The following is a 20,882-nucleotide window of genomic DNA, read 5'->3' on the forward strand; positions in this document are numbered from 1 at the left end:
AGAGAAAAGTTGCTCTGTCTCAATATTAAACAGATTTATCTATATACGTGTACACAATGAGTAAAAAATCATGATTTATATATAGTAACTAGTTTCTGGACCACTTGTGACAAGAAGCTCCCTCCTGTGTGGACACCTTCTAATAATGAGCTTTGTTTACATATCTGCTTCTTGTGATATCAAATCCATCACTCCTCATAAGCATCAATATATTCAATGGAAGTAGTTTGAAGGATGGTTTTTGCGTACATCAAGAAGGATGGTAAGGGAACTGGAGATAATCGACGCCGATTGGCTGAAGTAGGTAAGCGGCTTCCTCCTCTGTGAATAGACTTGTATTACATTGTCCTGTTAAACTTTTAGAAATTGTTATATCCATGTAGAGCTGCTAACAGGCAAAAGAAGTTGAACTTGTGGAAGCTGAGGGTTAATGTACACTCGTTTTCTATTTCCAGATCTGATGAAAGGTCATCTGCTGTAACATTAACTCTTTCTCTCAAGCTAGACGCTGACTGACTTGCTGAGCATTTCCAATACTTTCAGCTTTTATTTCAGATTTCCATCATTTGCAGCATTTTTACTTTAAAAGAGCCTGCCTGTACACTGGCAAATGAAGCTAAATACCTTTAAAAATCTTTTGTTTAGAACTTTGCACACAGGGAGACAATATTCCCTGTGCTATATCAGACAGATACAGTGTATTTCATACCTTAGTCACACATTGAGGGAAAGTTAATTACACATAGTAACTAATTAAATGGTCAGTTTAGGGCTTGAAATACACGGGTTACAATTTCAGGATTTTGGAAGTTCAGAGGTGATTATAAATGTTAAGTTGGCAGTGTGGAGGAGCAGAGGGATCTGGGGGTTCATATTCACAGTTCGTTGGAAGTTGCCTCACAGGTGGAAAGAGCAGTTAAGAAGGCCAATGGGATGTTGGCTTTCATAAATCGCGGGATTGAGTTTAAGAGCCGCGAGGTTATGATGCAGCTTTACAAAACTCTAGTTACGCCACATTTAGAGTACTGTGTTCAGTTCTGGTCGCCTCATTATAGGAAGGATGTGGAGGCATTGGAGAGGGTGCAGAGGAGATTTACCAGGATGCTGCCTGGATTGGAGGGTATTGAATATGAGGAGAGGCTTAAGGTGCTAGGGCTTTATTCACTGGAAAGGAGGAGAATGAGAGGAGACATGATAGAGGTATATAAAATATTGAGAGGAATAGATAGAGTAGACAGTCAGCGCCTCCTTCCCAGGGCACCAATGCTCAAGACGAGAGGTCATGGCTTTAAGGTTATGGGTGGGAGGTTCAGGGGAGATGTCAGAGGGAGGTTTTTCACCCAAAGAGTGGTTGGTGCATGGAATGCACTGCCTGGGGTGGTGGTGGAGGCAGATACATTGAACAGGTTCAAGAGCTTGTTGGATAGGCATATGGAGGAACGTGAGATAGAGGGATATGCGGGAGGAAGGGGTTAGGTAGTGTGAGGGTGGTCTGATGGACGGCACGACACAGTGGGCCGAAGGGCCTGTTTTGTGCTGTATGGTTCTATGGTTTAAGCTACGATTTTTGCCTCATTCCTGTCTTGACTGGTTTAGTCTGATTTCATTTTCATTTACACAGCATTGAAGACAGGAAGACAGTCCCTCCACTGATAAACACAATCCCCCACAAACTGATTCACTGGCAGAAAATCGTCAGGTGGCTGTAGGTTTGACTCAATAATTTATTGGTTGGCAAGGGTGTGCACGGGGATTGAAATGTGCCTGCTTTGGAAGGGCATCTTAAACAAATACCTATTATACACATATGCTCACGTCCTCAGGTGAAAAGGGGGAGATAAAGGTGGCCTCGTGTGGCTCTCCACTCTGGTACCCTTGACAGAAAGATTGTCCTTTTTGGCTCTCCATTTCTATTTGTATAACGTAGCTAGATTTTGCAATCATGGATGTTAATTAAGCACACAGAATACTTAAAACACCATTGTGCACAGGGGAGGTGTAAGGAGGGAATAGTGTACATCAGGTCTCCATTTTAAAGTAATATAGAATTAACACTTACTGGGTTTCTGTTATTGTAACTGTAATTTCTTTTAACATTGTACAAATTGTACAAGTTATTCTGGACACATGAAAAGTATATACTCACAGAGACATAAAACACCTAGGTATAAAATATAAAGCAGTGTAATAGTTACTAAAAAGGACATGCCTTATTGCTACAGCGATTTTTGCTTATTTTCCAAACTGAACCACCACTTGTTCTGAGAATGTGATTTGCATAAATTATTCAAGTCTGAGAAATTTTCACACATCTCAAATTCTACAATATTTAAAATAAACTTTTCTAACATATCTCTTTATTAAAAGAGAAATAAAAATGTAATTCTCTTAGGCCAGACACAAAGGTTTACACCTTAGGTTTTTTTCTGTTTCTTACTACTTACTTGCACAATAATAGCTGCTGATGGTACAAGAATTTAAGAGCCTATCTAATGGTGCTCACACGTTCACAATGCCTGTGCATTTGTGAAGGTCTATGAATGACCAAAGAATTACCAAACATGTATACTTCTAGCAAAAAAACCTTGGTTCCCATAGAAATAATTCCACGTTGCATTTTGGATGCCTAACTGGATTCCAATGTGTTAAAGCTGAGAATCCAAAACAAGGCATGATCTTGCAACATCTCATCACCTCTGACCCTTTCTTGTAAAGGTAAGTGGTTAATTTGCATAATTTATACATTTTTTTACTAAAGAGCATTTTCCTTCTTTATAAACCAGGAAAAAAAAACTAATCTCTACAGAGAAACATCCTGTCTGCAGCCATTGCTGTAGAAAGGGTTTTGACATAAAGCTGTACAGCGCAATCAAACATACTTACATCTCAGCTCATTTTACAGGTACAGCCATAATCAAGGCACAAAGATCATCTACAAGTATTCTTTTCAATAAAGTTGTACAAAATAATACATTTTACAGTCTGTACAAGATAATAATCCAGCAGTGAAACAAACAGAAAAGAGAAACAAATGTTTGGACTACTTGTCCGGTCGTGAGTTATCCCTAAATGACCACGGTGGACAGCTTGAACAAACGTTAGTGTGTGGCGGTTTCAGCCCATGTGGCCAGGCCAAAGCAGTCCCTGTTCAAGATCTAAAGTGTGGTGAGACTCAATAGCTCCAAGACCTCAGAAAATGTCTCCTACATGTAGGATTCAGACATCCCATCTCTTTACTATTCCTTTGCCTCAAGTGGCTGAAGACGAGGTCCTTTTTCAGCGGAACTGCAATTCTTAATGCTGAAAACCATGAAACTATTACATGTTCTGGTGCTGCTACATTGTGTGAACTTCCTCAACAGTTGTTTTTTTTTTAAATTACCCTGATGCAAAAAAGTGCATTGTCGTTCTAATATATTTTCCCCCATCAAGTACTCTTGAGCGTTGTGTTGTAAAGAAACCCACAGAGAGGGAGAGGGAGAGAGGGAGGGAGGGAGGGAGGGGGGGAGAGAGAGAGGCGGGGGGGAGAGAGACAGGTGGGGGGGAGAGAGAGAGGGGGGGAGAGAGAGGGGGGGGAGAGAGAGAGAGAGAGAGGTCTGAAAGACAGGGCTGTCGTCAGCTGCCCGAGGACAGGGGTGGGCAGGGGGGCAGCAGAGTCATGTGCTGCAGGGAGGCAGATGGAGGTATTTACCCAGACTTCTATCAAGACACAAGAGGTAACCAGAGGTCTCGGTAGAACCAGGGAGGGGAAACAAACTAACACAGAGTGAAGTGCACAAAAGAAAGTGAAGTCAGGAATGAAGAACAAAACAAAGCTGAGAGAGCAAAGTTGACACACATCTCTCGCATTTCTTCCACCCTGCGTGGGCAGGTCAAGGGTAAGGAAACCAGCAGAGTCCAAAAATCAAGAAGTCACATTGATTCTCCATCACAACAGTTCATACTGGCGCAGGTGCATTCTCTGAATAATATCTCGACAGTCATTGAATACTCTGCGGATATTTTCCGTGTCCACTGCACAGGTGAAGTGCGGGTAACAGTAGTGGCGTCCATCTCCGCTCGCTGTGCTGATCCTCTGCAGGAAGAGAGGGAATTTGTGGTTATCCGCCTAGCCTCTGGGTTAGTCAGTCTGAGATACAAAACTATAAATGCCAGTCCATTGAACATTTATGGAGACACAAGAGGCTGCAGATGCTGGAATCTGAGCAACAAACAATCTCCTGGAGGAACTCAGATGCTGGGTTTCAAAGTCAAATTAATTATCATCTGCACAAGTACATGACTGCACAGGTGCAATGAAAAACGTACTTGCAGCAGGATCACAGGCACAGAGCATCATATGAGCAGCATTCACAAGAAAAACATAAATTAAACATAAATTATGCACAGTTTTTACAAGAAAGAACACAATTAGAACAAAAAAAAGTCCATTTTAGTGCAAAGTGGTCATAGTGTTGCTAAACTGCAGTGATTAGGGTTGTGCAGGTTGGTTCAAGAACTGAATGGTTGAAGGGAAGCAGCTGTCCTTGAACCTGGTGGTGGGGGACTTCAGGCTTCTGTACCTCCTGTCCGATGGTAGCTGCGAGAAGATGGGATGGCCCGGATGGGGGGGATCTTTGATGATAGATGTTGCCTTTTTGAGACAGCGTCTCCTGTAGGTACTACCGGTGGTGGGGAGGGTTGTGCCCGTGATATATTGGGCAGACCCGAAACATCAACAACTCCTTTCCTCCCCACAGACGCTGCTCGACCTGCTGAGTTCCTCCAGCAGATTGTTTATTAAACAGTTATGAATACGTGAATAGACTTGTAATGAAGTATTTTATTCACGAAGTCACGCAAATCTGTTTTCACTGGAGTACTACATTAACACTGTTGCAAAGTGTTTTTAACGTAAGGTACTTCACATTAAAATTCAGCATTGTTCATGTCAGTTGAAGACTGGTCAATGAGGCAGGCTTTAGAAGCGTCTTACGGGAGGAGAGGGAGGCAGGGAGCTATAGGGACAGATTTCCGGAGCTCAGGCATCTGAGCTCAGGGAAATTTCAGGGTTGAAGGCTGGAGCAATGGAAATTGGGGGATTTACATGTGGCCAGAATTTGAGAATTGCAAAAATCTCGTAGGGTCATGGGGCAACTCCAATCATATTGTGGGGTTTGAGTATCATCGCCAGTCAGAATATGTAAAAGGACAGAAAGCAGCAGTAGTTGAAGTTTCTGATTTCACCGTCTCACAGTGGGGGTTAGGGAAGGTGTCAGTGGAGACTAGACGGAAAGGGGAAGGCGAACACTGGCTGGATCAACAGGAAGAGGAAGGGAGAGGCACCACAAAGTAACGTACTGTGAAAGTGGAGCAAAAACCTCAGGTGAGTGTGGACGTTCCGCATCTTCTCTCAAACTTGGCGGTTGGTTACTTTGCTGTCTTGTGTCTATAGAATCCTGGGATCATCACCACTTGGCCCACCAAACTAAACTGTAGAGTCTGCCTCGCGGGTTGATGTCAGTAGGTTTGTTGCACGCACTTTGTTTGGACGCTGAGGACAGGGCAGCCAGAGGGAAGCTGTTCCCGTCAGTGGATGGCTCAAGGATCACGGGATGCAGATTTAGAGCTTTGGGTACAAAGGGGAGGTGAGGAAAATCTTTTAGCATTTAGTGGCTATGATCTGGAATTCACTCCGTACAGGGCTTGTGGAAACAGAATCAATCAGGGCTTTCAATGTCACTTGGATAGGCACTTGAGAGGGAATAATGTGCAGGGTTGAGGGGAGACAGATGGGGAATGGAACTGCTCTACTATGAATCAGCACTGACTCGATGGGCTGAATGGCCTAATGACACCTTCCATGATTCAACCACATCAATTTCAATGGAATACTCACAAGAAACTCGTCTCGTACAAAATATTTAGCTCTCGTGACTCTGGCATCTTCTCCAGGTTCAGGGGTTGCTGCTCCCAAGACAAAGAAGCAAAAAACGTCACAGTGTTAGAAAAGGAGTTGATTACTTTGCCACAGCCATTGAACTGCTCAGTGAAGTGAAATGACCCTCACCTCTGTCAGACAGTCAACCCAACAGGCATTCTGTAAGGATCAGCAGCACCAGGCTCTCGAACATGCTCTACTATCCAACAGGAGTGTGGATGATCCTTTCCCTGCCTGATCTCCATATCCCTCCATTCCCCAGATTCCAAAGTGTCTCAATCTTGGCCTTGATGCCCCCATTGAAAATCAAAATAAACTTTCAGGAGCAGCACTGGGGATGCTGAAAGTGCAAGGATGCTTGCCAATGCCTTGTATTGTATTTGATGGAATCAGTCACTGAACACTGGGGTACTCCCACTTTGGAACCAGAGGTTCCAGAAATCTGTTGTTGTTTGCAACCACAGCTGCATCATGGATAGGGTAGGGTTGGTGTTGGGTGCCTGGGTGGACAATGAACACTACCCATGTGCCCGTGAACACAACCTCATTATTTTTTTCTTTTCTGCACTATTTATTTATACCTTTGCACTGTACCGCTGCCGCAAAACAACAAATTCCACGCCATCTGAGTCAGTGATAATAAATCCGATTCTGATGAAGGATGCATTGGGTGAGGTTCAATAAATCAGCAACCGCCAGGACAGAACTCACCCAAAACATTCCTCACCGGGAGTTTACAGAGGTTTTGGGGCAGGAGTTTGGCTCTGGCGCTAACGCTGAGAGTGTGTGGGAGATGTGGCTGTACCTGGCCGCATGTATTTGGGACCACGGGTTCCACTCACTTCAATGGAACCAAGAGATGGGTGCTTGATGGCCGGCACAGACCCGGTGGGCCGAATGGCCTGCCTTTGTGCTGTTTAACTCCATGAGAAGCGGTGGTAGCCAGCAGCCCACACTCCTGTATGAGAGTGTCAGCTCAGATTTGCATTTATGTAGCAACCTTTCACATCCCTTTTTTTTGAATATCTCCTGTCAATGATGTGATTGGGAGGGTAATGTACTTACTGTTGTGACGTAGGAAGCATGCCATCTGAGCACAGCAGGATCCCAAGGTAATAATGAGCTGTTTTGGTAATGTCAACTAAGAGATATAACATTGTCCAGGACCCACTCCACAGCCCTTCTCTGTGGCTTGGGATCTTTTACATCCCCCGAGTCAGCAGAATGTTTCATCTGAATGATGACAATTCCAACAGTGCAGCACTCCCTCAGCGCTGCACTGGAGTGTTAGCCTGGACTGCAGTGCTCAGCTGTCTGGAGCAGCCCATTCTCGTAACCCAGGTGGAAGAGTGCCACACTGAGCTACCACTGATTTGCTGGAAAACTAGAAGTACTCAATGGTCAATAAACATCAAATGCTGTGGGGAGGTTCAAAACATGTACATAAAGACAACTGAAGCAAGAAGTAGGTGTTATGCTGCAGCTAGAACAAGAACATAGAACACTACAGCACAGTACAGGCCCTTCGGCCCATAATGTTGTGCTGACATTTTATCCTGCTCTAAGATCTATCTGGCCCTTCCCTCCCACATAGCCCCTCATTCCTCTATCATTCATGTGTCTATCTAAGAGTCTCTTAAATGTCCCTAATGTATCTACCCCCACCACCTCTACCAGCAGTGCGTTCTACGTACTGACCACTCTCTGTGTAAAAAACTTACCCATGACATCCCCCTTATACCTTCCTCCAATCACCTAAAAAATTATGTCCCTCGTGTTAGCCATTGTCGCCCTGGGAAAAGGTCTCTGACTGTCCACTCGATCGATGCCTCCTATCATCTTGTACACCTCTATCAAGTGACCTCTCATCCTCCCTCTCTCCAAAGAGAAAAGCCTGAGTTCACTCAACCTATCCTCATAAGAGTTGCATTGGAATCAAGTAAGAGCAAACCTGGAGATGTGACCAGTTCTGCACCCCATCCTGTAGATGCATAGACTTTAGAAGGACTTATAGCAAGGACTATAGCAAGGACTCAGAATAAAACTACAGGCACTAGAAATCTGAAAAAAAACAGAACATGCTGGAAACACTCAGCAGGTCAGGCAGCATCTGTGGAAAGAGAAACAGTTAATGTTTCAGGTCAGAGACTGAATCTGAAAAAGGGTCTCTGACCTGAAACATTCACTCTGTTTCTCTTTCCGCAGATGCTGCCTGACCTGCTGGGTGTTTCCAGCATTTTCTGTCTCTAGTCTGAATAGTATCCGGACTCCAAGGGTTAAGTTATGAGAGGAGATTACGTAAAGCAAGTTTAGATCTGACTGAAGATATTATGGGGAAGTGGTCAAGCACTCAGAGGGAAGTTACTTGCTCTGGTTGAAGAGTCAAGGACAAGCAGCCTTAGCCTAAAATCTGAAGCCAGGAGTTTCAGGGTGAACAGCACACTCAGAGAACAGTGGAAGTCTGGAACTCTCTTACATATATTGTAAATGTACCTGGAGTAACAGATTAAGGAAGTTGGGTTAAAGGCAGGCACGATCAGCCATATTTACACTGAATAGCAGCGCTGACTTGAGGGGAAGGTGTCCTACCCCCACTCCTATTTTCTTGTGTTTTTGTTATAAATTGTAGTCATAATCTCAATAAATGGTGGCACATGCTTGGTGAGTAGCTGCCTCTCAGTATAAAATGGAAGGCAGCTATTCACCAAGCATGTGCCACCATTTTAAACTCTTTTTCCTATTCCTCACAGGATTCCACCCAAATTTCTAAGACAACAGAAGCATTACCATCATCTGGAGTTGTGTAACGCGTGTACTCTGGAAAATAGTCTTCAATTTTGGATTTTCCCGCCAACACTTTCTCTGCCAGAAGGTCCTGCTTGTTCAGGAAGAGGATGACAGAAATTGTTCGCAGCCACCTGGTGGAAAGAAAGAGCGGTGAGCTTGCAGGAGGACAACTGAACGCAGTAACATGGTCCAAGCCTTACGGGCTCGTCAGTTCCTTCCTGCCCTTGGTTCAGTTCCCACCTCCATCCTGTGCCGTACTGCTCCAGCTCAGATCTAATGCTGTTTCCTGATGGAATCACAGGGTCTGTTGTTACGGGATGCGCTGACGTCAATGACTACACACCTCAACTGAAGCACCGGGACAGGACTGTTGCCTTAACTGTCATCGGGTGAGACAGCACAGGAGGAGGCCCATCTTGCCTGAGCCTTGACAACCATCTCCATGCAACTTGCTCCTCAGTCTGGCGGCAAATGGGTGGTTGGAATCGGGAACAGGCCTGAGGAGGTGCTGGAGGCAGATTCTCTCACAACGTTTAACGTCTCCCATCGGGGCTTGTTGGGCATGTGAATTGCCAAGGCATAGAGGGCAATGGACCAAGTGCTGGTAAATGGGATTAGTATAGATAGGTACTTTGATAGTCAGGATAGATGGGTGGGCCAAAGGGTCTGTTTCTGTGGTGTATGACTCTGTGACTCTATAAGTTGAGCAGCAGTAGATATGTTAGGCTGTATGAGTAGCCATGGAAATGCCACCTGCACCCCCTCACACCCCAACTCTGAGGCCAAACCCTGGGTCATGGATGATCTGCCTGTAGGTCCAAATTAGTCAAATTTTATGCTGCATTGGAGCAGGCAAGTTCTGGTTGCATCACAGCCTGGTATGGAAGCTCTAATGCGCAGGATCGCAAGGGACTGCAGAGGGTTGTAGACTCAGCCAGCTCCTTCATGGGCACAACCCTCCCCACTATCGAGGACATCTTCAAGAGGCGGTGCCTCAAGAAGGCAGCATGCATCATTGAGGACCCTCACCATCCGGGACATGCCCTCTTCTCATTACTACCATCAGGGAGGAGACTGAAGACCCACAGCCAATGTTTAAGGAACAGTTTCTTCCCCTCCACCGGCAGATTCTGAACAATCCATGAACCCATGGACACTACCTCGTTGTTCCTCTTATGCACTATTTATTATTTTTGTAACTTATAGTAATTTTTATGTTCTGCACTGTACTGCTGCTGCAAAACAACAAATTTCATGACATATGTCAGTGATAATAAACCTGATTCTGATTCTGGAGGAGGTGTTGCTGCCTATCCTCACTGATTGCGGTCTGTTGGTCAGGAAGTCAAGGATCCAGTTGCACCCAGTCCATAACCCTCCAGACCTCTCCCGTCCATGTATCTATCCAATTTATTCTTAAAATTTCAGAGGGAGCCCGCATTTACCATGTCAGATGGCAGCCCATTCCACACTCCCACCACTCTCTGAGTGAAGAAGTTCCCCCTAATGTTCCCCCTAGACCTTTCCCCTTTCACCCTAAAGCCATGTCCCCTCGTACTTATCTCTCCTAATCTAGGTGGAAAGAGCCTACTCGCATTAACTCTGTCTATACCCCTCATAATTTTGTAAACCTCTATCAAATCTCCCCTCATTCTTCTGCGCTCCAAGGAATAAAGTTCTAACCTGTTCAATCCCTCCCTGTAACTCAGCTCTTGAAGACCCGGCAACACTCTAGTAAATCTTCTCTGCACTCTTTCAATCTTACTGATATCCTCTCTATAGTTAGGTATAGTGAGATCCTAGCACTCACCTACACACTGGGGCCAGTTAACCTACCAGCCCGCATGTCCTTGGGATGTGGGAAGAAACAAGAGCACCCAGAGGAAATCCAGGCAGTCATAGGGAGAACGTGCAAACTGCACACAGACAGGTCTGAATCCAGATCTCTGGAGCTGTGAGGCAGCGACTCTACCAGCTATGTCACAGTGTCATTCACCTTAATTTCTGCAGCAACATGGTGCTAGTCAGACCCTTACCATCTGGGTGACAGGACAGACCATAAGTAGGACAAGCCGGATTGGTTAACTGCATATTGGCCGCTGGCAATCAGGGTTTCTGGTCTAAAAGGTACAGTATTAAGGTTTGCTGAAGGAACAACTTACTTTTCAGCAGTCTTCTCAGATTGGAGTTTGGAGTCATTGAGTCAAACAGTACAGAGACAGGCCCATCAGCCCACTCTGTCCATGCTGACAATCCAATACCTATCTATACTAATTCCATTGACCAAGCACTTGGTCCATAACCTTCTATGCCTCAGCGATTCAAGTACTTGTCTAGATACTTCTCAAATGTTGTGAGAGTCTCTGCATCCACCATCCACACAGGGAGTGCGTTCCAAATTCCAACTACCTTTGGTGAAAAAGTTCTTCCTAATATCCCCTCTAAACCTCTGAGCGAGGGGAGGTTGCAAATACCCTGTTTTGGGAAACTCCTCCAAGTTCCCAATATAACTGGGAATGAGATTTATGACGTCCTTGCTCTTGGTTTCAGGGAACAGGAAATTCTCCCGGAAATTAATGCTGTATCAAAAATCATGCATAATAACCTAAAACCCATTACAAAGCAGGTTTTAACTCCAGAACTTGGTCATTGTAAAGGTGAGAAGCCCCACCTATGCTACAGCCCAGGGAAATGTGGCTGATGTTGCTTAGCATCTGTTAAAATATCAAAAGCAAACGAAGACTCAGTGCGACTCCTTAAACCACAAACTGCGGCTGAGCTGAACAGACACTAGGAGTGAGCATCACATCGTGTGCAGTTCGAACAGCATTTTTAAGAGACCACCAATTATAATTCCAGGGACGCTTCAGAAATTTGAACACGGATGCCAGAAAGAGATTTGAAATTAGTCTTTTTATACCTGTTGTTCCAGATGCTTTTGAAGAGATCGAGTGCTTCTCGGAGCCGATTGGTGTTGTTGTCTTCCCGTATCACCATGTTGTAGCTACTACTGGCCACCACAAAAATAATAGCTGTGACGTCTGTGCATGATTGATTGTTGATGGCCCCGTTCAGTTCATGTAGATGCAGGAGAGGAGAATGGAGAGAGGAATAGAGCAGAATTATTGGGGTCCAGCAGAATAAAACCACGACAATTGAACGCACTTGTTGCTGCAAGGGGCCACTTGGTTGGCTCCAGTGTTAGTTATCCAACCAGCTGATCCTCAACAGCACCTGTGCCCTTTACTGGTGGAGGTGTCCTGGTGGTTATTATAACAATGCCTGGCATGACCATCCAGAGGTGAACCAAACTGAGCACCGATTAACTAACAGCCTTCAGCAGTGCTGAAGGCCAATGTCATAAACTTAACTGTGCAGTAGATTCAGTCATTTGCTGTGCAAGGCAGCCCAGGGTGCAGCTTATTGCACAGTGCTTCTCAAAAAAGAGTGTCAATTACCAGGCCATCCTACTTAAAAAGGAGTTGAGAGGTAAGTACTGTTGTAGGAGAGGGGAAGATGAATGACTATGACAAGGAGGCAGGTACACAATGAAGGACGTTTGTTGGGCCTATTTCTTTCCTTGGGATAGGAACATGTCCAACACTATCCTCCATGAACCTGTCCAAGAGGTCGAATTATCACCATAACAGACCCAGTTATCATTCTCTCTCTTTGGTAACATGCACACATGCATGCACGCGCACACACGCACAGACACACACGCACACAGACACATACAGGCACACAGACACACACACACACACACACAGGCACACACGCACGCACACAGACACGCACATACAGACACACGCACACAGACACATACGTACACGGACACATGCACACACACACACAGACACACGCACACAGACACATGCATACAGCCACACGCACACAGACAGACACACACAGATACACACGCACACACACACACATGGACAGACACGCACACAGACACGCATGCACACACACAGACACATGCATGTGCAGACACACACAGAGACACATATACAGACACACACACATATGCATGCACACACACACACACACACACACACACACACACACACACACACACACACACACACACGTGTACACACGCATACACAGCCCTGACTACTGAACCTCACCAATAGCCTTAATCTAGGGGCCAGTATTCTGCTCACACCATTAACACTGGAACTTATAGAGGGGCCACCACCGTTGGCCTGTTCCCGACGCTGCGGAAGTTTAACATGTAAATGAGGTTCCGTGATGGGCGTCGGATCCTGATCACCAGCGTCAGAGATAGTGGGGGCTGGTATGAACCTCTGCTACTTGGGAACAAATCCCGGGACTCTTCCCATCCTCTGACTGGTGGCAACTCCACGGCTGTCAGCTTCTTGCTCCTACTGAATCAGAGTGTGTGTGTCCCAGCCCACCCACCCTCCCTCCCAACCCTTGGTTACAGGACATCTGGGCCACAAACTGCAGTAACTGGTTACCCCACAAGCTTTTCCTTTAATGTTTACTTTAACAAGTCTCCCTCATGTGATGGTGAAGCATAACCGACACCTTGTGTCCTGGATTACAATTGCATCAGTTGACATCTAATGCAGAAGCAAAACACCGTCAATTCTGGAAAACATCAGAAATACTCAGCAGGTCAGTCAGCATTTGTGCAGTAGGAAGCTGAGCCAGCTTTTTATGTCATAGATGGAAGGTCATTCCTCTGAAGCATTAACTCTGCCTCTCTCTCCACAGACACTGCTTGATCTGCTGAGTTTTTCCAGCATTATCTGTTTTCATGTCAACGGACATCAGTCTGTGAATTCCCATTCATTTCTACAGTGAATGTGTGACGGGGCAGATTCACCTTCCCAACTGGATTGTTGCAAATTCAGTTGATGAGGGAGCCAAAATCAAAGATCAGGATATTATATCCATTCAGTTAAGAGCAGGCACCTGGGATGAGCAGACTGCTTAATGAGGAAAGGTTGGACAGGTTAAGCCAGGAGTTCAGAAAAGAGGCAACTTCATTGAAACATATTTGATCCTGAGGGGTCTTGACAGGGTTGATGTGGAGAGAATGTTTCCTCTTGTTGGAGAATCTAGAACTAGAGGTAAAATAATAAGGGTTGGCCGATTTAAGTTTTCTTTCAGAGGACTGTGAGCCTTTGGGACTCTCCTCCTCAATGAGGGTCGAAGTTGAGCCTTTGAATATTTTTAAGGCAGAGGTAGAATGATTCTTGATAATTGAAAGGTTACCAGGGATAGAAAGGAAATGTGGAGCCGAGTTCACAATCAGATCAGCCATGACCTATCAAATGATGCATCAGGTTTGAAGGCCTACTCCTGCTCTTATATTTTCAGCTCTGCCTCAGCAAAAATTGCATGGGGAAACACGAGTTATCTTGTAAAAAGGAATCAGGAAACAGCTCCAAATGCAAAATACTGCAGATGCTGGACATCTGAGATAAAGACAGAATCTGCTAATTGCCTGTTGGAGGACCAGGTCCAGAGCAGCCGAATTACAAAGACCAATACAGAGACAACAAGGGGAAAAAGTAGCAAGAAGGAATCGGTCAGATGGAATGGCATTTGTGGTCACTTTAAGTGAGCAGCACTGTTTACAGGCAAGAGAGAGGCAAGGGCTGAAGGGTGGTGAAGAAGGTGTTTGGCACGCTGGCTTTCCTCAGTTAGGGCATAGAATTTAGAAGATGGGATGTTATGTAACAGCTGTACAAGACTTTGGTGAGACTGCACTTGGAATATTGTATTCAGTTTTGGTCACCCTGCCATAGGAAAGAATGCAGAAAAGATTACTGAGGATGTTACCTGGACTTGAGGGACTGAGTTATGGAGAGAGGTTGAGAAGGCTAGGACTTTATTCATTGGAGTGTAGGAGTATGAGGGGTGCTCTTATAGAAGTGTATAAAATCATGAGGGGCATAGATAGGGTGAATGCGCAGAGTCTTTTTTCCCCAGTGTTGGAAAATCCAGAACTAGATGACATAGGTTTAGGGTGAGAGGGGAGAGATTTAATAGGAACCTGAGGGGCAATTTTTTCACCCAGATGGTTGTCAGAATGTGGAATGAGCTGCCAGAGGAAGTGGTTGAGGCAGGAACATATTCAACATTTAAAAGGCATTGGACAGGTACATAGGTAGGAAAGGTTTAGAGGGATAGGGGCCAAAGATGGGACTAGCCTGGATGGAGGTCTTGGTTGGCATGGACCAGTTGGGCCGAAGGGCCTGTTTCCCTGCTGTTTGACTCTATGACTCTAAGGTTCTATTTGAAGGACTAGTCTAGGGTTACTGACCATTGAAACACTGGATCCACTTCCTCCTCTCGTCCCTTTGGCCTCCCACGTCGAACATACTGCAAGAGAAAGAATGCACAGTCAGTGCGCCACTATGGTGAAATGCACACAGTCTCGGGTAGAATAGTTTGCAGCAACAACTACACAGTGACTTTCCAACACTGATGAAAGGGGACTTTACGCAGTTTGACCAGGGAATTATTTTATGATCTCTGCATCAAGCTGGAAGCTGCTCACTTCACACCACAGTTTGCTGGAAAATACTATTCAAAATTAAATCACAGAGAACATAAACTTCTCCTGAAGGATCCAATTAGGAACCAAATTCGACATCACCGTTTGCAACTTTTCCAATCCCACACTGACGTGGCTCGGAGTTAGGAGTGTCCCCAGGCCAGCTCTTGATCAGACTACCCCCCCCCACCACCCCCAACCAAGTCCTACTCCCAATCTGTCAATAACAATGTGTGGCTCTTAGCCAGGTCTTTACTAGGAGATCACTGGATGACTGTTGTTCATTCAAGACTGAAAACCCATTGAGAAGCAACAGGACCAGAGCCTGAAAACAGAATGAGCAATATCATAAAAGCTGGCTTCACTTAGCACCATGGACTTTTCCATAAGACCAGAACTCCCAATTTTCCATTGGGAGTTAGTGAAATGGAGTACATTTGTACAGCATTTTCCATGGTATCAAGGGTATACGAACAAGTTATATTCCTGAAACCCGATCAAAGTTGATTTGTTCACACGTTCTTAATGTCAGTGTCTGGTGTCAGCGACCCAGCTCCTTGCTGGTGTGGCAGGCATGACTTCGGTGTCCGGGGTCACTGACCCGCCCTCAGTCTTGGGGGAGTTTGCACATTCTACCTGTGACTGTGTAGGTTTCCTCCCCTCCAGGTACTCCGGTTTCCTCCATAATCCCAAAGATATGCGTGTTGGTAGGTTAAGTGGCCACTGAAAATTCCCCCTAGTGTGTAGGTGCGTGGTAGAATCTGGAGGGGAACTGATGGGAATGTGGGAAGAATTAAACATAGGGTTAATGCAGGATCAGTGTAAATGGGTGGTTGATGGTTGGTGTGGGCTCAGTGGGCCTGTTTCTGTGCTGCATCTCTCTATGACTCCATGATACCTAGACTCCAAGGGTTAAATAATGATCCGAGATCATATAACCCTGGGTGGTCTTCCCTGGAGTTCAGAAGAGTGACCTGACTGAAGTTCTCAAAAGATGGATTTCTTCTGGAAGTGGAATCTACAGCTGAGGGAATAGTTTGAAAATTAGAGCCAATCCTTCAAGTGAAGTTAGGAGACACTTCTGCACATTCTTACCTCTGATTAACAGAAGCCTGTTAATAGATATAGAAAAAGGCAAGTAAATCAGAGTCAGATCACAGAATAACCATGACCTCATTGAATGGCGGATCAGGCTCCAGGGGAGAGTGACCTATTCTTGTTCCCACATACAATCTCACGGGGTTCCCTCTTGGACCAGCTTCCTCTCCCACAGTGCATTCATAAAGGAGCCATTATTAGGAGAGTTGAAATGATTTTGCCAGGGTTGGAAGTATAGGTGTGATCTTGGAAACATACTCACTGAAAATTTACTTTGTCAACTTGAAATCTTGTTTCAAAAATCCCTGATGTCAAAACTCTGCATCGAAGCAAATCCTGTTGGATAAAAAAGGACATTCACAAATAATTCAAGCTCATTTTAGATTCTGCCACCAAACCTGTACAACAGACTCCTAGTTGATAGGGGGAAGACAAACTCATGTTTTACCTGAACAGGTTTAGTGATTGGTTGGGTTTTAAGTAATTTTATTTTCAAAATGTTGAGATGATATTACAGCCCAAATGTTGCAGTATATACTGGAAACAAAATGATACATAGGCCGCCACCAGGTTATGAGCACATGACTTACGGACACCCCATCATATAATCAAGCTCCCATAAAATTATTAGATTCAGAAGTCTGACATACGCATGTATGTTCCTTTCTACAAATGGCAGAACTAGTTTCCTTTCTGTTTCCACTTTTAGTAATTGTTCTTTCTTATGTCTTATGTGCTTTTACAGTCATAGAGTCATACAGCGTGGAAAGGGGCCCTTTGGCCCGACTCATCCATTCCACCTGTGTTGCCCAGCGAGCTAATCCCATCTGCCCACATTTGGCCCATAGCCCTCTAAACCTCTCCTATCCATGTACTTACCTAGATGGGTTTTAAATGTTGGTAATGTGCACGCCTCAACCACTATTTCTGGCAGCTCATTCCAAATACGCACCATCCTTTCTGTGAAGAAGCTGCCCGATGTCCCTTTTAAATCTCTCGCCTCTGATCTTAAACCTATGCCCTCTTAGTGGTCGATAGTCTGGGTGGACTCAGTGAGTTGAAGGACCTCTTTCTGTGCCCTTTCTCTCTGGGAAAACTGGTTAGCCTTTTGGTCCCTCCTTGTTACCTCTTCAAGAAGATTCCATCTTGTTAACAACCTGTTGGTAGGGTAGCATCTCGCAAATGGTGACAGTGATATAGCTATCTGATGTCAGTTTGAGAAGCTGAAGGAAAAGTCAATGCAAGTACTTCAGCTTAAGTACAGGGAAAAGGAAAAAATTTCCTTCAATAATCTACAGTGGTCTACTGTAAACTCACAGGGAAACAATGGGAAATATTCATAGGAAGCATTTGGTAAGTTATAGAGGATTGATCACAGTAAAGCCTGTGGTAGTAACCATTCTGACTGTGAACAATGCAGCCAATATCTTTCCTGGAGGCACCCACCACCCATGTACTGTAAGTTGTTCAGATCTCATCAATCTAAGCAGTGAGATAAAGTCTCCTACTCTGGATGAAATGGCTGTCTTCTGGATTTCCACCTGTATGTACACATGGTGGGTGTAACTTATAGTATTTACCTACATATAAAGATATGCACTACACTCATCATTCTGTGTTCAAAACTTAATACATAAATTACTATCTATGTCTGATGACCTGAAACATTAACTGTGTTTCAATCCCCACAGATGCTGCCTGACCTGCTGAGTGTTTCCAGTATTTTCTGCTTTTATTTCAGATTTCCAGCATCTGAAGTTTTTCGATTTTCAACAGGTCACTACTTCTTACTTGAAAACATTCACTACTTGAAACAACCAACCAAAACCACGAGAAGGGAAATGCATTGACATTTATCTATATATGAGTCACATATAGAGACATTAGTAATCTAATTCAGGGTTACTTGATGTGCGGCTGGTGTATTCAGGATACAGGTTGTGCAATTAATAACCGACAGCCCCATGGTTCAAAGTGAAGTAGACAGCCAGGATGTTTACCAGGATGTGCTCGGTTTAATAGTTCATTTACCCAGCTACAGACTACAAAAATCTGTTGAGCCCATGTGCCCCAGAAGTAACATTACATCTATTACACCATGGCCATGTACTGGTTAAAGGTTTCGACACTCACCTGATCTGACGGGGAATAGTCATTTTGCTGCACTTGGTCAATTCTGTCTAAGAAGCTGGAAAAGAAAATCAAAACCGGTGTTTAACTCAGTTTTTCATCTGCAACTGGAAAGGAAGACAAGGTTATTGCGCTACACAAGATAATTATTTTGAAGCACGAGGCAGATAAAGATTCTACTTTAATAAATAAATCTGCAACATGAGGCCGTCAATGCTTTACTACAATCTACAGTGGACAGTATGTACGGCCCGGAGACAGGCCACTCGGGCCTACTGCCTTGTGCTGATCCACATGATCCTCCTCCCACCCACATCGACCACGTCGTTACTGACTTAACTGTGAGGGCTGGGTGGGACGTCTCGTCATTTGACCATTTAGGAAAGATCCTCTGAAGCTAGTTAAAAGAGCCATACAACACAGAAACAGGCCCTTCGGCCCAACTCGTCCATGCTGACCAAGGTGCCCCCGCTAAGCTAGTCCCATTTGCCTGTGTTGGCCCAGTATCTCTCTAAACATTTCCTGTCCATGTACTTATCCAAATATCTTTTAAATGTTGTTATTGCAACTGCCTTAACTACTTTCTTGGGCAGCTCGTTCCATGTACACATCACCCTCTGTGTGAAGAAGTTGCTCCTCAGGTCCCTTTTTAACTCTTTCCCCTGTCACCTTAAACCTATGCCCTCTAGTTTTTGGTTCCCTTGAAAAGGCTGTGTGCATTCACCCTATCTATGCCCCTCATAATATTATACACCTCTGTAAGGTCACCCCTCAGTCTCCTACTTTCCTAGGAATAAAGTTTTAGCCTGCCCAACCTCTCCCTGTAACTCAGGCCCTCAAGTCCTGGTGTCATTAAGGTGGAATCCTTGATTATTTAAATGCTCTCACTCACGATCATTGTAAAAAGGTCCACTGTGTGATTTCTGATGAGAGTTAAGTGCTTCTTACCCTTCCATCCCTGACATTTGATTCAAGTTCCCAGTATTCCCCTTTCACTCCAAAGTCCCAGCCAATCTCTCATGAGTTGCCACAGTTCTGATAAAAACAACTCCAATTCTCAAGCATTAATCTTCTCTCCCCCGTAAGAGTTCCACATTGCGACAATATTGAGCAAACACACTGACTCTAAAGAAGACACAAAAGACCGCAGATGCTGGAATCTGAAGCAACACACAGTCTGCTGGAGGAACTCAGCGGGTCGAGCAGAGCAGCATCTGTGGGGGGAAAGGAGTTGCCGACAATTCGGGTCGAAACCCTGCATCAGGACTGAGAGTGGTGAGGGGAGATGGCCGGTATAAAGAGGAGAGCGGGAGTGGTGAGAATGGTGACTCTCAATGTTGACAATTTCTTTCTCCCACAGATGCTGCTCAACCCACTGAGTTCCTCCAGCAGATTGGTATTGGTATTGGTCTTGGTTTATTATTGTCACTTGTACCGAGGTACAGTCAAAAGCTTGTCTTACAAACCGATCGTGTTACACTAATTTTAAATGCAGAGATATGTGACTGATACACTGGCAAGACACGCCACCAATACATGGACAACGCAGCTGGTAATGATGCTGGCTCTTGTTCACTGTATTGTTTAGATAGTCACCAAGTGCCCTAAAATTTGTACTTGTGCGATGCTCATTCATAACCCAAAAATGTTGTCCTTTAAACAGGATTTCATTTGACTTACATCAAAAATGAATCATCTCGGCTGCCATCAATGCAAGCTCAGCAAGTATTAGCTCACAAGTCACAGAATTGCTACAGCACAGAAGCACAGTTGACTGTCATTGTGCCATTTCAATGATATACTGTGAATGGAACAAATGTTTCATACATAACAAACCAGTGTTTTTTGGAACTGGCAAATAGTGGAGCACAGGTAACAATATAAAAGCACTGGTTTCGTTTTCCTTTGCTTCTTTTACACCTCCTCAAACTACACCCTGGGCCCATAGGTCTGGTCTGTGGTGGGACCTTGAGTGATGTTGTAGGAGGCAGAGGGATGTCAAAACCTGATCTGACCGACTCCAGTGAAGAGACTGTTCCTTTGGGTGGGGAGTGGGTGGCAGAGCGGCTGGTAAAGCCACCGCCTCTCAGCTCCAGTGACCTGCGTTCAATCCTGACCTTGGGTGCTGTCTGTGTGGAGTTGCATGTTCATCCTGTCACCATGTGAGTTTCCTCCCACATCCCAAAGACATGCAGATTGGTAGGTTAATTGGCCACTGTAAATTGCCCTAGTGTGTGGATGGGAGAGTCTGAGTGGGCGGGGGGGGGGGCAGTGAGGGGGGGGAGGGAGAGGGGGAAGCTGATGGGAATGTGCAAAGAATAGAATGGGATTGGTGTAGGATTGGTGCAAATTAACGTTTGATGGTTGCCGTGGGCTTGGTTGCCTGAATGGCCTGTTTCCATGCCACATGAC

The 20,882-nt window shown here is 44.9% G+C and overlaps 1 protein-coding gene across 5 annotated transcripts in view; it reads right to left on the reverse strand.

Moving 5' to 3' along the window:
• Window positions 1-1,715: 1,715 nt before the first annotated feature.
• Window positions 1,716-20,882, reverse strand: part of LOC127574711 (guanine nucleotide-binding protein G(s) subunit alpha) — a 328,685-nt gene continuing 309,518 nt past the window's right edge. For all 5 annotated transcript variants that reach the window (XM_052024002.1, XM_052024001.1, XM_052024004.1 and 2 more), the window contains 7 exons: window positions 18,474-18,528; window positions 16,603-16,676; window positions 15,009-15,067; window positions 11,628-11,748; window positions 8,708-8,838; window positions 5,879-5,946; window positions 1,716-4,075 (listed from right to left, as the gene is read on the reverse strand). In XM_052024002.1, the coding sequence (XP_051879962.1) occupies window positions 3,929-4,075; window positions 5,879-5,946; window positions 8,708-8,838; window positions 11,628-11,748; window positions 15,009-15,067; window positions 16,603-16,676; window positions 18,474-18,528 (655 nt within the window). In that variant the 3' untranslated portion in view covers window positions 1,716-3,928. The remainder of the gene's footprint in view (window positions 4,076-5,878; window positions 5,947-8,707; window positions 8,839-11,627; window positions 11,749-15,008; window positions 15,068-16,602; window positions 16,677-18,473; window positions 18,529-20,882) is intronic.

This window comes from Pristis pectinata, chromosome 9 (genome assembly GCF_009764475.1).
Source record: "Pristis pectinata isolate sPriPec2 chromosome 9, sPriPec2.1.pri, whole genome shotgun sequence".
Taxonomy (NCBI): domain Eukaryota; kingdom Metazoa; phylum Chordata; class Chondrichthyes; order Rhinopristiformes; family Pristidae; genus Pristis; species Pristis pectinata.